Here is a 17,957-nt window from a genome sequence, read left to right as displayed (position 1 = left end):
GTCCCCTACACCCCCTCCCCCCCCCACAGGTCGCGAGGCAGAGGGGCGGGGCTCCCTCGCGCTCCAAAGACCGCCGGGCTCCAACGGCCGCCCCTGAGGCGGGAGGGGGGGTGCGGGCAGAGGCTGCGGGGCGGAGGCGGTGCCGCCTGGAGGGAGAGAGGGTCAATAGGGCGGGCAGGCGTCTGGAGCGCCGAGCCCGCAAGCTGGCGTGTGGAAACGTCGCTGCGTGAGCGCGGGTGGGTGGTTTTCACGTTTGGAAAGGCGGGGGTTGCGGGCGCGAGTGTGCGTGTCGCGCCTTGTGGCCCTCACAGTCCCGGCCCGCGCACAGCTGTGCGGTGGCGGGGTGTGCGCTGATCGTGTGCGGGTTACAGGCGTGCACTGCACCGTCCTCACAGGCGGCTGCCGTTCTGTCCCGGGCCCCTCTTGCCACCTGGGCTTCTCAGGGCCCTGCTCCGGACACGGGTTGAAGGCAGCCACGGATTGGCTTTGGGGCACTGTCACCCCGACACAGGCTGCCTGCCCAGCCATCACCTGTGTCACAGATATGTGGCAATGAGTATTTTGAGGTTTGGGGTCCTTGTGTGAACTGCCATACATCCTAGCACTGGAACTTGTGTCATATGAGAGAGATGTGGAGCAGCAGGCCCCGGGTCAACCTTAACCAGCACTTTACCTTAACCAGGAATTTAACGCTGGTTCCCAGTGGGGAATGCAGCACCTTGCACCCCATTGTTAAAGATAAGGTGAGAGAGGAGGGAGAGAAAAGGCTTCAGTGAGCAATTAATCCATGTGAGTTCTGTATTGGTTCCCTGAATGTGGTTCCTGCAACTGTGTTTAAAGGTAATCTAAGACGTGTGCAATTACCTTGCATAGAACTATTTCAGCCTGAGTATAAGATCAGTGGAAGTTAATGGTCTTAAAACCTCTGAAGTGATGCACCTATGTACATATACAGTATTTGTATGTGTTCCAAGCCAAAACAGGTACTGCTAATGACTTGTGGCTGCATGGGTAAAATTAATTGCACTTTCGCATAGCTTCTGATGTTGCCTGATGTATTTATGAACAAGAATTTTAAGAGTTTTTTGTTTTTTTGTTTTTTTTAGAAAAGTAGGGAAAAAGAGGCATGAAGTTAGTCTACCAAACATTCTCAAATGTTACTGTAATAACAGAGGTGGGGAGCCCAGGCCATTTCATCAGTTTGTAATACTTCCTTTGTTACTAAAATCCTATTTCTGGTGCCACTGGAAAGTGTGCCAATAGCAGGATGCTTCTGGTTTCTCAAAATGACTGCCATGTCATCCCTCTCCTCATCATAGCATACTCCAGATTAATCAGCTCTGAGGCAGAGATCCCAGGCTGCCTTCATACATTTTTACTTAGAACTGATTTGAAATGCAATTTAGCTGCTGCCAGATACTAAAGTAAATTCCAGCTACTCTAAACTTGGTGACCTTTTCCTGATGTTTGTCTTCCTATTTCCCACAAACACTGTAGAGTTTAGTTGCTCTTCAGGGTAGTTTGGGGATCTGCTTTTCTTTTTCTGTGCTATTGCTATGGAAATTGTTTCCTTAATGCTGCATTTTTAAATGTGCATTTTTGAGAGTCATCAATGTTTTATTTTAGTTTTGCTTTTTTCCTGCAGCACTTCTGTCAGTCTTTTCTTACCATGTATTGCCAAAAGCAGAAGTTAGCTTGAAAAAGGTCATAAGAAAGAGCTCTGGTCAAGTGTTTTAATGACTCATCTGCAGAGGAGTTGAGGTTAATGGAGGTGGGACATGGGTTGTTCTCCTTTTTTTGATCACTGTACTTGGAACCTGCACTGGGAGTGAAGGAAGGTCTGTGGAATATTAGAAGTCTGCCAGAAAACAAAACAGAGAGGCCCAACGTAAGGTTTAAACTTGCTCGGCTATAGTCTGCCCTTCTACTGGAAAAATGGTAGGTATCTATGAATTGAAAAATAACAGATATACTTAGATAACTACTAGTTAATATTAATATGCAAGTTGTATTGAGCAATGATTTTGTGGCAAGAAATTGCTAAGTAGAGAACATGGGGCTATCAGCAGAGAATGATGTTGATCTTCCATGCAGTGGATCATTAGCTGACTAAGCCTGTTACAGTCTGTAGAGACTGCACAAGAGCCAATTGCCTTGTCATTGCCTGTAGCAGTATTACCAGGGTGTTGGTGAGCCTTTCCTAGTGAAACAAGTCTTGCACAACCATGTTTGGCATCAGCCTCACTGCTCAGTAGCTTGCTGGCCAACACCAAATCAACCTGATAATGGGGTAAGACATAAACAAACATGCAGTTACAGCTTCTGTAAAAGCTGGTATATAGACAGCCCAGAGATCAAAATTAATACCAAAATTAAAGTTGCTATCCAGCCAACCCCCAGAGAGTTCGAGATTAACCTTGCTACTCCTCCTGGCCCTGAAGAGCTGTGGGTGCAAAGTGGATGCTTAATGGGAGAGACATGGAAAGTACCCCCAAGATCTAGGAGCCCTTACTGCAATCCAAACTGATCTGCAAATTCGAGACAGAATAATAGCACAGAAGACAGAGTACAGGATGGGAATTTTTACCAGGAAAGACTTTCCATGAAACACAACTTGATTTTTCCCGTAGCCTTTTCCTGCTTGAAATTTGACTTCTGGATTATTTTCTTTCTGAAGAGACTTGCTAGGAAAAGATAATCAGTGGTGAAGTTAAACAGTTAAATTGGAAGGTTTTGGTAAAGTTGGAGAACGCCCACCTGTATCCCAGATTACTGCTGTTATTTTTGTCATTCTATAGAAGCTGCTACACAATTTATTCCAGTGATGCTGAATTGCCAAAATCCAGGTTTTCAGGACATTTTTTGAACATAGATGCTCTACAGAGGAAATCTGTTACTTGCTGCAGCCTGACACCTTTAACACTGGGTGATCTTCCAGGTAGAAATGTTCAGCGTCCTCTGCCCTGTGGGCACGAATACTCACAGGGGTGAAGTGAACAAAACAGCTGGCATCACACCAGCAACTGCTCAGCTGACTGCCATTGCCAGTTCTCAAAAGCAATCACATGCAGCTACTTTGCAATGAGGTGATTACTGATGACTAATAAGCTGACTGCTTACCTGTTTGGTTCAGAGCATACAAAATCCCAGGAAGAGGAATTTGAGAAAATCAAATTAAAAATGAGGACCTGAGAAAGAGAGATGACAGCACCTGGCCTGTTCATCTCTTCCGTAGTTTTTGATCCGCTTGAAGCCACTTGAAGATCCATTTGGAAGAATAAAAAATTTCGTAAGTTGTTACATTCAGCAAGTTGTTACATACAGCGAGACAAGAGGGCACGGTCTTAAGTTGTGCCAGGGGAGGTTTAGTTTGGACATTAGAAAGAATTTCTTTACAGAGAGGGTGATCAGACATTGGAATGGGCTGCCCAGGGAAGTGGTGGATTCTCCATCCCTGGAGATATTTAAAAAGAGACTGGATGTGGCACTCAGTGCCATGGTCTGGTAACTGCAGCGGTAGTGGATCAAGGGTTGGACTTGATGATCTCTGAGGTCCCTTCCAACCCAGCCAATTCTATGATTCTATGATTCTCTGTAGGTTTGGAGAGGCAAGGGGTTGGGATAGACACACAGCTGGATAAAAGAGAACAGAACCAATGGTGCTATGAGCAGAAAGATGGAACTAAGCAGAACAGCCTTCAGCAGTACTGCTGCTTGAGGTTATTTTGAGGGCGGGGGTTTGATGGAGAAGGGGGACAAAGGCATACATGATAGCAAGACAGGCTTCATTAGTTCCACTGCTTGTGGGACAGCTCATTTGTTGTTATACCAGAGGAATTTGGCCAGAGTTCTAGTCTATGGCAATTAAGAAAAACTGCCTATCTCAGCACTTTGAATAAATCAACACTGCTTTGTAAGGCAGAACCTTTAGATCCTTTTCAGTCCTCTTCAAGGTAACACCACTGCTTCTAATCCATAGCTTAAAACCATTGAACCAGGAAGTTTGGGTTTCAGAAGGGAAGCAGTACACATGCAACTCACTGTATCCATTACTGTGTAGTACTGCCAACCTTCTGTATGGATAAAGCCTCTGCCCATTAAATTTCTTTGAGACACATACTCCTTGTTTTAAAAGTCTATTAAGATGGATCTGATGGATTTCCATATGCATAGTCAACGACAAGGTGAACAGAATAATTAACACTAAAGAACACACTGCACAAATACACTTAAGTTCCACATTCTCACAAAGGCTAAGAAATTATTTAATATGCATCAAAGATTTTATTTGCATTAACTGAGGATTCAAATATTAAAATAAGTCTACATTAAATTACAATATCAAATATGTTTTAAATACAATAAACTAGATGTGTTTAGTTTCTAAACACAAAGGGAACAAAAATAATCTGGAGGAAAGCAATACAATCAATGACACCAGATGACAGAACAAGGACTTTAATAATACGTAAATCCACAAGATGTCAACTCTTATCAACATTACTTTAAGAAGAGGTGGTGGCCTTTGAACTGGTGCACAAAATCCACGTGACGTGAACTTAAGAAGGTTTCTCTGAAGAAAATATTGCTCAATTAAATTCTCATTTATGTCATGATCAAAACTCCTTTGGTAGCTCTTTTTCAGAATGAAACACACCAGTATGCAAATCCAGAAAATAAACACTCTTGTAAGTATTACCACAAAAGATGTTTTCCTTATAGTTACAACTATTGAACAGATCTACAGTGTCTTTCATTCTTTAATTCAAATCAACTTACATATATACAATATGTAACAAAGTACTCACAAAATCCTTAGTCTTTCAAGACAAAGTACAATGCTTTCACAATATCAAGTCCATTTTTTAAAAAAGTTTGTTTTTCAAAGTGGAGCACGCTGTACAGTAGGTTCCCTGTATGTTACTTTAAAGGCAAAACTAAATGTTACGGCAATTACACAAACAGTGATAAACACCAGTTGCCCTAAAATGAGGTAGGGCCTCTTTGACCCAGATCTACTCTTTGCCACCCAAGCCAGAAGTAGGAATAAAATAATAATCCATATCTTAGCTAAATAATCCAACCACTCACTACACACATGAACACAGTTATCCTCTTGGCACTTCAAGGATCTCACTTCAAAACCTGATTTATCCAAACCAGACTGAAGTTTATAGTAATTTGAAAGCAAATTAACTGAACACAAGTTTAAGGATATTCATGGTGCATAATTTCAAAAATGCAGTGTATTTCAACAACACTGCCTGTACGTAATTGTTCATCAATTGAAGGTTTTAAAAAAGTTACCCAAGTTGTCATAGTAGCTAAAGAATGCAGCATATAGGGTCTTCATGGATACAGTTAAGAACACATAAATGAAGAAACCAGACTTGCATCCATCACAGAAGTATTTCTCACACAGGTAATTTTACCTTTCCATCCAACTTCAATGACAGTGTTAAACAAAACTGTAAAACTAAATTTTAAGGAACCCAGAAGAACAAAAGAGTAACTGGAAGAAATTTTAAAAAATGACGTTTAACATTGTAAGGAGTCTTGACAAGGATGATCAATAACATGTCATTTTGCTTTTCCACAGCAGTGCATGCAGCTGGTTGAATAATACACATCAACCTGAAATCTGCTAAAAGGAAAGTCTGGAACAGCATAAGTATTCGGGTGTCCTGAAGATACATGTGGATGATTTGGGGTTTTATTTTTTGGATTTGTTTTTTATATTTTTTTTAAGTATTTCCTCTCTGTTATGCAACATAGTGGTACTGGTTGGGGTTGTCTTTGTCTCTCTCCATATAGTCTCTGTCAATGAGAGATTCAATCCTCTTTTTCAAGTCTCCAGGCTACAAGAAAAGATGAGATTAATAAAACAGTTAAAAAATATTTCTTTAAAGTACATTAAAAAAAATAGGACTGCTAACAGCTACGTAAGAAAATTTACCATAAATAGCTATGTAAATATCTAAAAATAATTTCCTACTGATACTCTGGTTTATTTCTGGTCGCACACTCATTTTAATATTTTTATTTGATTCAGACATGTTTCATATTTCTTACTTCTATGGACCCAACTGAATAGAAAAATATAGTATGTATTTTTAGATAATCCTAGGATGGTTTGAAAAACAAAATCAGTTACCTTTACAGGAAATTTCAGTTGATTATACAATTCAGAAACAAGGAGGTTATGACCAAGAGTCTTCCTCATCTTCATTATTCGCACAATAGCAGCATCAATCTGATATTGCCGGTCTTGAAATACTCTCTCAGTTGTGCTGACCTGTTCTTCCACCTAAAGAATGTTACAACAGCACAAGTCATATCACCTTTCATTGCTACTGTTTATCAATTATATTGCTATAGTCAACTTTTCCAATTAAATGAATCTCAAATCTTCATCTATGAGACAGATGCATGCTTTTACTGCATGCTAAAAACTAAGTAATTGTAAAGAATGCAAAAAAATGTCAAGAAAAAAATAATGTATGCCTTATTATAAATCTATCTGATAAACCTAACTATATCTTAAAAAACTCACCAGATTTTTGAGAGAACACAAACCATTCTGACAGCCCCAATACAGCAGTTTTCTGTATCAAACTGCTCAACCTCAATTTGACTTCTAGGGATTTTAATATGTAAAGACAGAAAGAACTCAATATTAATTAACATGTCAGCTTGTATCATGAATTGGGATTCAAGTGCCACAAATACTTTTGTCTTTTGTGCAAAAGCAGGGACAACTTGGACCTTAATAACTCTTACCCATTAAATAAAGAAGTGATATGGTGACATTTGATTCATGAGTTTAACACAGTACCAACACTTTAGCTTCTAAGATGGAGCGAAACATCTACAAGATCCTATCACTTCAATATACAGGCATTTAACTTGCCAGTACAGGAAGGAAACCAAGTTGGTTTGATTTCAGTGAGTTTTAAAATCTTCGTTGACTCTGGGAGTCATCCTGACTACCAAAGCCAAGTTAAATGTCTGTTTTCCTTCTCCATATGCAAAAACTATGAGAGGAAATTAAGAGATTCAGTCTCTCCATGTGGGACATTCAAATAGTTAACATAAAAAGAATGAATACAAAAAAATAAATACATACTGTTTCTTTCATTTGGATTTGATTGATCTTTATTCTGAACAATTTATGCTTGAAGTCACCATTAAAGATGAATTTATCTCCATCTTCCACATCCTTGCCCTTTGGATTTTTAATCAATACTCGTGCTTTTCCACAAGCTAAAGACTGCAATGTTCTTCTTAATTCACTGTCCTCTGTGACAAAGTTCAAAGTATGGGAGAAAGCAGTACAAAACATTATGAGATTTATGTGATTAATCTAGAAATACAATTAAAAAGTCACTAGTTTTACATTAATAATTTCTTGCAGCTAAGCTCCAGTTAGGTTAGGTAACAACTTAAAGCCTTCGAGTTTGGTCTCTTTCACAGGAAGTACTGAGAGCACGCACACATTTGTACATGTAAGGAGGACAGATTCAGACTCATCTCAATGAGCTTTCAATACAAAAGTAGTTTCAGGAAATATTTCACATGAATGTGAGCCTGATTTTATTGATTTAGTTTTGTTTGGTGGTAACAGTATTTTAGAAGAATAAAAGTCAGTTGATGCCAAGTAACTCAAGACCCCCATTTTATGATTTCAACAATATTTTAACACGTGCCAAAAAATATATAACAAAAAATCTCCCAGAAGGCTAAATTGATAGTAAGATGTTTTGTTTGAAGGCCGAGCTCACAGCTAGTATAGTCACAAACTTCCCTCACAACAGGAAAGCCATAGAAACAAGTGGATGGGGAAAATTTTATCTATGAAATTTAAGTATTTGGACAAATCTGATAGATAAAGGAAAGTCTAGAACATTCTACTAATTATGTTGCAAAGTCTTGCATCATAATTTTGCATTAAAACACCTTCTGCAGTTTCTAGGATACTTTTATTCACAACATAAAATTATCGCCAAATTTGTTGGACCTGTTTTAGTCCAAAAATTGAAAGGTTTGAAATCTAATACTGAAGTGCAGTGTAGCTGAGTAAAAAATTAACACTATTATGATTTCTGAAATACTTTAACTTTCAGACAGATTGACCTTTTCCTTCTTCTAAGCTCCCAGTTGTTCTACAACTACAAAAAAGCCCAAAACAACCTTTAGACCACATTGACTAAACAGGCTTTTATGATGTTTCACACTTTTTGTGTGTTTCACCTTCAGTAAACGTACATTGTTGAGTTATGGTTTTGTTGAAACAAAGGATGCCATTAAAAAACTCAGCATACTTTGGAGCTTTGCTTTTGCCTTGCATGCAAATTCCCAGGTTACAGCATGGCAGAGGGAAGGTATCTGCAATTACCTATCAGTCACTGAAGTAAAAACTACAGTTTCTAGAGGCTTTCTTGATAATGAGAAAGGCAGATTAAAACAGAGTATATTTGGACAGCACATCTCAAAGGTAACCATTCTTTGAGTGACAGATTATGCATTTACTAACTGCAGTAATGTACCAGGGCAACCTCATCTCTTTAAGAGACTGACAGTAATTTATTGTAAAGTGACTCCAAAAAACAAGTGCCAACAATGCCATTTGCTGCAGATGAAGAGTGTGATAGCCTAGAGAGGCAGAAATCTGTGTCTGAGTTTCTGGTTCATTTGTTTGTTTTCAGTAATGTGGTAATCTCCCTTGAAATATTCTTCTACTTAGAACAAAGAAAATTCATCTGAATGTGGCTTTTTGACTCCCAAAAGTGTATGTATTTTGTGTGGCAATGGAATATAAAGATGCAACAAAGTCTGAAATGCACATAAAGGCCAATTGCCCAAACTGTTTCAATACCCATGGATTTTGGTATCTAAATACCCACTTAATGTAAGTGCTAGACATTTACAAAAGTAATTTATAATACTGCCAACACAACAATATGGCTAATACTGATGTTGCATAAATGAAAAATATCTGAACACCAGAACAACAGAAAATACCATATTCACCACCTCTGTAAAACATATACTGTCCTATCCTGCCAGGTACAGCACTTCTGTGTCAAAGTGCTGTCAAAGTGCTTCCCTAAAGCAACTCACAAGTTTTACATCATAATACCTTACTGGTTTCTGCCATACTGACTGGTCATTTCTTTCTGTTAACTGCAGGATGACTCTTGAGTGAAACAAATGCCTGGCAGTACATTCTGTAGTCAGCAGAGAGCTAGGGAGATGTGACTGACAGACCTGAGGAACCCCCATGAAAACTCTGCTAAAGCTGCTTCAACATGAGAGTACCAAACTTCCAATATAAGACTGGAAAATACCAAATGCTTCATACCTCATTCCAGTATGTTATTCACGATGCTTATATAGTAAGTCATCCACAGGAACACATCAAATAAAGAGAACATAATTTATGATCATTTTTAGTGTTCTCAATTAAAAAGTCAATGTGCATGCAAGGAACTGGGGGCTAACTCAGTTTGAGTTGATGTTTGAGAATCAGTGCTTTAAGGCCTGCCATTAATCTTAGGTAGCTGAGTTTCAGTTGAGAACAGCCACATCGTGTGCTATGTGGATCAGACCAAAACATCTGCCTTAGAGTTAGCTAGAAGCTGATGAAGAAGCTAAAAGATGCCTGAATTTCTGTACCATGAGGGTTAATGAATTCACTGTTCACTGCCTCTAAGCCATTGATAAATTCTACAGACTATTGTCTCTCCTTCTTTTCACCATTTTCCAAACCATGCCCTAACTTTAAGAGATGAACTCTCCATATTCTGCATGGGGACCACGTGTTAACACCCATACATCTTCATCTTTCTTTGTCCTTACCTAATTCTACTATACACCCTAGAGATGGGGAACCTGAAACATATGAAGTATCCAAACACAAGTACACAAAAAGCCCGATGAAGCATTCTATTTGTTCTGAGTAACTTCCCCAGAAGTTGCCAGCATGCAGTTTGCCTTCCTGGTCACTGATGAACCCTTTGGCTGACGTTTTCACAGGACAAAGTGACCACACAACTTCTTTTTTGAGCAGTCATATCTAACAAAGCCAATCTCTGACATGGCTAAGGTTATTTCCACACTACAGATATCCTTATATTCATCAACATTGGATCCAATTTATCTTCTCATTCTTCTACAGCGTGAGATCCCTTTCACACTTTTTTAAAGTTTAAAAATTTGACCTTCCTGAGAAATCAGCACCTAATTCTGTCACATCTGTATCTTTCTGAGATCCTCAATGACTATGTTAAATAATACCTGGGGATCCAAATAGGAGCTTTCACTCTGAAAGCTACCCATTCCTGTCTACCTGCTGATTTCTGTTTAATCAATGATTCACTCCAAGAGAAACTTCCCTCTCAAGCCTGAAAGCTTAGTTTCCTTTAGAGCTTGTGAGAAGCTCTTATCAAGGACTTTTTAAAGCCTAATTGCACAATTATGACTGTGGACATGCTTTCCAGCTCTCCCCAAAAAGCTTGAAAGGGAAGTTATGCATCACATAAATCACTCTGGCTCTTCCCTGGTACACACTTATCTATGAGCCTACCAGTTCTGTTCTTCCCAATACAGACCTGCTACCCACCCTGCAGTAATCTGCAGAATTACTCCATGAACATTTAAAAAAAAAAAATAGCATTGGTTTTGCCACTTGGCATTCTTAGCACATCAAGGCTCACTTCATTTATAAACTAGACAAACTAATTCAGTATTTATATTGGAAAGTTCCTGTAGAGGTTCTGGATGAATACTACCAGCTGTTGGTGGTCTTAATTTACTGTCTGTTCTCTTGTACTGACCTGTTCTAAACCCTTGTTGACCCTTCCACTTGCAGGCTTTTATTCTGCCCTGGGGCATGGGGGCATCTGGCTACTCTACTGCAGTAAACACCAATGTGCAAGTACTGGATGACACCGTATAATAGGGTCACAACATTAATACATGTTAACTAAATAAAAACTGCACAAGGCTTCACCCCCCACTGAACTCACACACATATATTACCAAAATAAAGCAACCCTTCAGAGCTGGGAAGTTTAGTATCCTTTTCCTGGCATCCCATCTCTAACAGCGCCCACAAGCAGGTAAACACAGGGCAGAATATAAGAACAAAGCTAAGAGAGCTCTGTATTTCCCTCTCTTCCTCCTCTCCTCATCCTACTGTTCCAGCAATTTAGGGCTCAAGGACTTCCTTAGCCAGAGGGTTTCCATGCATTGAGAAACTTTCACTGTTTTACTCTTCCTTGAACCTGTCTCCTGGAGTTCTGTAAAAGCTTTCAGCTTTTACAACATGCTGTTTGGTTTTCACCACCCTTGTGCTCATTTCATTTTATGCCCTCTAGCTTTTGAGTAAGAAAACAAATCCCTGCTCACTGAGTTCTATTTACCCTTTGGTCTATTTAGTTCAGTTCTACCACACTCAGCAGTCCCTTCTATAGAAGTTGCTCCATTTTTATTCTCATTCTCTGAACTCTTCTTGGATCTACTGTGTTATTTATAGATGGTGGATGAGAAATCTGACAAACCTTACAGACTTTCTAAAACATTTTAGTGTTCCAGCAGCTTTACTCCCTTTGAATTTAGATGGAGCCCATCCATTTGTACAGCTTTACTCTATTTCAAAGGGTTTCCTACATCCTAATGAATGCAGACTTCTCTCATATGTCATTTTTTAAGCATGCACTGGAATTTTGCTTATCTATCTAGCCCCACACTTGGTGTTCAGAACATTTTGGAACAGTTTCTATGGCAATCTGAATGGCCAAGTTTTGCCCCTCAGTATTCCTGCCATGTCCAATGTTATCTGTATCCACAGGGCACTGTTTCATCCAGGTAGGTCTCTCAGAGTCTGGCCATTGGGACCTCTGACTTAAACAGTCATTTCACCAAACAGCTGCATCTCAAATTTAGCTACTTTTTCAAATTACTGAATCTTTTCCAGCTAGCCAGGATACCAGCCTTCTGGAGGGTACTGCTGAACAACAACAAAAAATCATCCATGTTGCAGGAGGCAGCAAGGGCACAGTGTGGAATCATTTCTGGCCATAAGAGTTTCTCCTCCTTTAGAAATAGGGAGACTGCTAGATGGGAACAGGACCTCTCTAAAGCAGCTCCAAATGCCTTGTGTAGGGAGAGCCTGGGAAGGCAGAGATTTTATGTGATCCACCCTGACCCCACAGGGATACAGTGGACCATGAACTGTCCTCATTACCTGTATTTTGACACTATTTCCCCATAGGGGGAGGAAACACAGATGTGGGAGGACTCAGTGCAATGAGAGAACATGATACAGATAGTTCCCAACTATCAATCAGTTCTATCCAGCTGCCTTAAAAGCAGTCTACTGAAAGCCATTCTATTCTGGTATAATAAAATGAATTTCCATGCAGCAGATTTTATCTGTTGCTGTCAGGGAGACAGAATGCAAGCTCTGAGCTACAGCAATACAAGATGAGAAAGCAGGACCTGGATTAGGCTTCCATGAACTTAAGTTTGTTCTGTAACCACTGTACTCTGACCTATTAAGTCTCTCTGGATGACCCCAGTGCTTACCATTCACAAGGCCAGGAGTTTTCTGCAGCTCCATTTGCACAAATGGAGTGTGTGACTAAGCAACCTGAAGCTTTGAGGCTGGCAAGCTGGAGCACCTGGGCTGCACTGCCTTCTTCAGTGCATCATTCTGCCACAGGGATTCTAGATATTCATATTTTACAGTGCTTTAGTAAATATATTTACAATATTTTAGTACTTGTGTATGTTTATACACGAATACTTTTACAGCAGTTGCTGTACTGGGTTGATATTAAGATACAGTATGTGAAGGGCTACTGGGCATGACCTGCTGTTTGATGCAGAAGTTCTAGAGTAAAGAGATTATATTCTCCTCTTATAAGGATTATAAGAGATTACAAGATCTCCTCTTATAAGAGATTATATTCTGGCTCTGACTATTTCAAGGAAGTGTAAAAATTCAAAAGGAATCATGTAAGAGTGTAAGAACACAGAAAATAGACACTGCAAATGGTTAAAAAGAAAGCAATACCTTTTCCACAGTTTACTTTGTCCTTTCTGCCTTCAGGTTTCAAGTGCAGAGGGAGACAGCTACAAAGTATACACCCTACAGGATACTGTTCTTCCTAATAAATGAGATCTACTGTAAAATCTACTGTAAATAATTTTTACTGGCACTCCTACAGCAGTCATGGAAAACAGGTGGGCAAGCTCTCAGTACCACTTAGTTGAGAATACTCTCTTGAATCACACCCTCAAATGAGACCATTCTACAACAGATAATTTTCAAAATATAGTATTTGAAACTGAAATAGAACAAAAATAATCTGTACACACAGTCTTTATCATAATTTGAATTTTAAGAATTGCAGTGATAGATTTTGTAAATCTAATAGGTTGTTAGGAGCACCATACACTACACAGCTCTTACTCTTCATTTTGTGAAGCATCTATTTTATCTACACCAAGTAGCAGTAATGTGTTTTCTTCATCTTATTGTCTATATACTATTGGCTCATACAGTCTGCCCTAATGATTGTAGCAAATTTCTTAAAATTCAGCCTTGACACAGTAAATGATAATTGGCAATCACTTGAGCCATAAATCTAAGAATCAAAAAATATTCTTCCATACCTACACCAGTGGCCATTTTAATTTCTTCAAAACTGAATTCATCTCCTTCATTAAACATCAGCAACACTAATGTCTGAAAGAGCGAAACTTGAAATTCTTTCTTTCCCTAAAAAACAAATATCAAATAATTAAAAGTAATAATCAGAACATTTTCTATTGTATTTCCCAAATCTGATGAGGCACAGAAGCTATAAATTTTCTTCTATTTATAAAATGAGATATACATTTTAGAATGCCTAGCATGCATAATATGCCTGACTGCAGTACTGAGAAAAAAAGGCTATTTTAAAAACTTTTTTTTTCCTCCTGCAACAGTAGCAATGCAGCACACAGCAGAAGCTCATGATAATGGAATTGCATTTGCTTCACATCATTTACTTAATTTTTAATACAATATATTAAATCTGGCTTTGCTGCCATCAATAGCAAATCTCTTCATACTTCACCCAAGTTTCATTTTACAGTGATGAGCAAACTAATGCAAAAGAATTCTTGGCATTGGATCAAATATGAAAGAAACAAAAGATAATTTTGGTTTACCATGATACAGAGTGACAGTATTTTCTGTAGCAGAATGTTTGTACAAACAGGCAATGAAAAGGAAATAACTCAAACTTTTCAGACAGCTGCAAACACTTCTGTCTATCAACAATAAACCCATCCATCTTGCTCTTATATAGGGCCTAAACCTCACAGTTTTACTAACTCACTGTGAATATGAAATAATATAATTTCTTTTTTGGGGAGGGGGTTTAGCTCTGGCTCAATTAAGCTGCATTATTAGCAAGATATCCCATGAGACAAAACAACATTAAGAAACAATGTGGCTACTTAAGACTTTAGTAATTCAACAAGCATTTAAATTTGAATCACAGTCATTACATCACTAACACTCTTCAGCCTCTTTTTGCATCAGTGAAGCATTATAAAAGTGTCACCAGTGCTTCTATGATAAAAAACAATTCAGTATTAAAATAAAATGATGCTTTTCCTTTCATTAACTTCCTTCTTTATTATTGTTTTCTTTATTTGAATGAGCAACAATTCCTATCAAACAAATACAAATATTCCCAAAAAGGCATTGTTGTCTTCCCTTAGATAGGTAGTATTTCAGTTTAACTACAAAAAGCCTACTTTCTATACGAAACAGGACTGAGTTGTGATTGTTTCTCCCAAAAAATGTTACTGTCTTTATATAAAAAAATTACATTACTAGATTCCAAATAATTGACTTAAATTTTATCACAACAGGGTAAGCATTAAACAAGCAAACTTACTTCCTTAAATTCTGCCTTTAGGACGGCATGCCCTAGAGTGGTCTGCCACTGAAGTTTTCGACCACTGTGTTTTCCTAGGTAAAAGGTTTTAAATACCTCTTGAAGCTTTATCATCTGTAATGCAAAGAGAGAGAAGTTTATTAGTGTTATACCAGTGAAGTGATGCCGGATGATTTCACATGTCATTTTTTGGTTCTCCTCAACAACATTTCATAAGTGTGTTTGCACAAAAACCTAAATCCAAAGAGCAAAATTCTGTACTCAAGTACACTGTTATTATTATGCACAAAAGAAAGCTTTTGTTCAAATACAGTTTTTAATTCCTCTTTCCCTTTCCCTCCCTCTTTTTTTTGGTTTGGTTTTTTTTGGGGGTGGGGTGTGGAGGTGGGGGGAAAGAGTCCATTTGTTTTAAGTAAAACAAACTCCCTGTAAAAGGTTTTTAAACCTCAAAAATAAATACCGGTTTCCTCTTGGACTTTGAATCTGATCAAGAAACTACAGGAGAAAAAGCATACATCTGACATCCAGATACTGACAATTACCATCGATTCCCAAGCTCTTCCTTTAGTTTGTTCTGCACATATCCATGTCTGATTCCTGTACTTTATACCCTCTTATTTCCATTATATGTTGCTCAGGTTGGATCCTTAGGAAGTAGCCTGTTACTGAGGAAAATATGCCACAGAAGCAAGGGCATGAAAGTTTCCACAGCTACTGAACTGACTGGGAATCTTGCTACCAACTTCAGCTTCTGAAGTGCTTTCCACATTTCAGATCAAGCAAGGCTTTGCAGGAAATGGGATTCTCTATTTTAGCTTAAATCACTACTGATAGGAGCTTTGCTTCCAAGTTGAGAGATTTTTGCAATCTTTTCCCAGGCAACTCTCAGGAAGACAAGAGGGCACGGTCTCAAGTTGTGCCAGGGGAGGTTTAGGTTGGACATTAGAAAGAATTTCTTTACTGAGAGGGTGATCAAGCATCGGAATGGGCTGCCCAGGGAAGCAGTGGATTCTCCGTCCCTGGAGATATTTAAAAAGAGACTGGATGTGGCACTCAGTGCCATGGTCTGGTAACTGCAGTGGTAGTGGATCAAGGGTTGGACTTGATGATCTTTGAGGTCCCTTCCAACCCAGCCAATTCTATGATTCTATGAAATGCCATTTAAATGCAGCAGGAAGTTTTGTGAGACACATGGCAGGGAAGAGAAGAATCTTACAGGAAAAAAAGAACATGCAGTAACAACTATTGTCTAGATCAAAATGCTTAACCAATGTAGTTAAAGATTGACTAAATCAAGGTGCACTGTCAAGTTGTAAACTTTTAAGTGCTTGACTGCAATGTTAAATACAACACTGATTTAATTTTACTACTAATTTTAGATTACTATTGTATTATTAAGGTGAAAAAAATCATATGAAGTTAAAACAACCACTGCAAAATAAAGTGGGGTTTATACACTACTTTTTTTTTCAAATTTGGAAACTTTAAAATGAGATAAACTTCTTAAATATCTAGCAGAAAAAACATTAAATGAAGACATTAGTTCACCCCATGAGAATGACTATGATTCCACTCCACGAAGTGCATTTAGAAAGAGAATGCAAACACTAACCTCTGAATTTAAGTGGACTTCCATAGGTGTATAAGTTGGCCAATACCCCATTGTTAATATATTCACTGTCAGGTCTATATTTCCTGGGTCACTTTGGTTCTGCATATACTAAAATACAAGAAAAAAAAATTCAAGTATGCCACTTCCATGTTAAATTAGAGAATATACATATTTAAATTAGAAATTAAAAGCTGCTAGAACAATGAAAAATGTCTAAAGGCCATATTCTTGGTTAGACACACTCTACCAAAATCTTAACTTTCATTACTATTAATTGCTTCTGTCCCCATTTCAAAACAGAGCAAGAGGTTGGAAGTAAAAATAAAAGCACAGCATGCTTTGAAGTATCCTAGAGCACTGTCTTTACAGGGTATTAAGGTCAAAAGAATTTGAATCACATGCAAATAAAACGAAGGAAAGCTTTTGATCAGAAACCAGGGCAAGAACAGCAAGATCAAAAAGATCCCCTGGGACTGCCACACATCTGTTAGACAATAGATTTTCTTATAGTTTGAACATTGTAACAGCCAAGCCAGGCTGCAAAGTCTGGGACAGAAAAGCACTGGTGTATTTTATAACAGGAGTAGGTGTTCTGGGACAGATCTCTCCCCCAGTATACCCTCTTCAATAAGGTTCCAAAACAGGAACTCAGGGAGAAGAGCAACAACAGGGCAAGCATTTCAGTATTTCTTCCAAGCATTCCCTTGGTCATGGACAAGTTGGAAGTTTTGTGCCAAAGCATACATGGGTTTTGTGCACTTTGCAACTTTCAGGGAGATTCTCTGGTATAGGTCATCCACAAAGAATTCATCAGAGAAACAACAGTTTAATGAAGGGGTATGGACTTTAAAGGATATAAGACAACTAAATTACTATGTGGCATTTAGAATGTAATTTATTTTAAAAGGAATTAAATAAAACGGTAAAATAAGATTATATCTGAATTGATATATAATAAATAAATTCTGTTCTACAAGTAGAACTCTAAGTAGACTCTGTTACTATGGCCAGGATCTGCTCAAAAGCTCTCATTTAATTTTAGCTTAACCATTAAGTACTACTTCATCATTACTGAAATTCTAGTATGCAAACAGAAGCTAAATGTACCTGCTTAAACTGAACCATGACATCTTTTGACAGTTCCATGTCCTTGAACATGCCCTCCAGTTTGCTGGTAAAAGCAGCACCACATTCTGTCACATGAGTCAAAGCAAAGATTCCATAATTACAAAGAAGCACAGAACAAGCAATAAAGTTTTAACCTGAGACAGCCAAACCAGAGCACCCACATCTAGGCAGGTGTTTTAAGGATTGATTCTGCTCCTCAGCAGGACCATGAAATGAAGCAGTCACCTATCTTAGAGATCAGCCCAATTGTTCCTGCTGAG

The 17,957-nt window shown here is 38.5% G+C and overlaps 1 protein-coding gene and 1 long non-coding RNA gene across 4 annotated transcripts in view; one reads left to right on the top strand and one right to left on the bottom strand.

The window, feature by feature from the left end:
- The first annotated feature begins 16 nt into the window (after positions 1 to 16).
- On the top strand, positions 17 to 7,137 carry LOC139796262 (uncharacterized). The gene is made up of 3 exons (XR_011725913.1): positions 17 to 236; positions 1,646 to 1,938; positions 5,600 to 7,137. It is a non-coding gene; the product is annotated as an uncharacterized lncRNA (long non-coding RNA).
- Positions 5,712 to 17,957, bottom strand: part of CUL4A (cullin 4A) — a 38,860-nt gene continuing 26,614 nt past the window's right edge. For 2 of the 3 annotated variants that reach the window (XR_011725874.1, XM_071743986.1), the window contains 7 exons: positions 17,677 to 17,762; positions 16,570 to 16,677; positions 14,958 to 15,071; positions 13,681 to 13,786; positions 7,127 to 7,299; positions 6,155 to 6,307; positions 5,712 to 5,858 (listed from right to left, as the gene is read on the bottom strand). Coding sequence is in view for 1 of the 3 variants with exons in the window: in XM_071743986.1 (XP_071600087.1) it covers positions 5,763 to 5,858; positions 6,155 to 6,307; positions 7,127 to 7,299; positions 13,681 to 13,786; positions 14,958 to 15,071; positions 16,570 to 16,677; positions 17,677 to 17,762 (836 nt within the window). In the remaining 2 variants the exon portion in view is untranslated. Of the gene's footprint in view, positions 5,859 to 6,154; positions 6,308 to 7,126; positions 7,300 to 13,680; positions 13,787 to 14,957; positions 15,072 to 16,569; positions 16,678 to 17,676; positions 17,763 to 17,957 lie in introns of those variants that run through there. The other variant, XR_011725873.1, reaches the window with a different exon arrangement.

Source organism: Heliangelus exortis, chromosome 1 (genome assembly GCF_036169615.1).
Source record: "Heliangelus exortis chromosome 1, bHelExo1.hap1, whole genome shotgun sequence".
Taxonomy (NCBI): domain Eukaryota; kingdom Metazoa; phylum Chordata; class Aves; order Apodiformes; family Trochilidae; genus Heliangelus; species Heliangelus exortis.
This window is presented reverse-complemented; position numbering and strand designations above follow the sequence as displayed.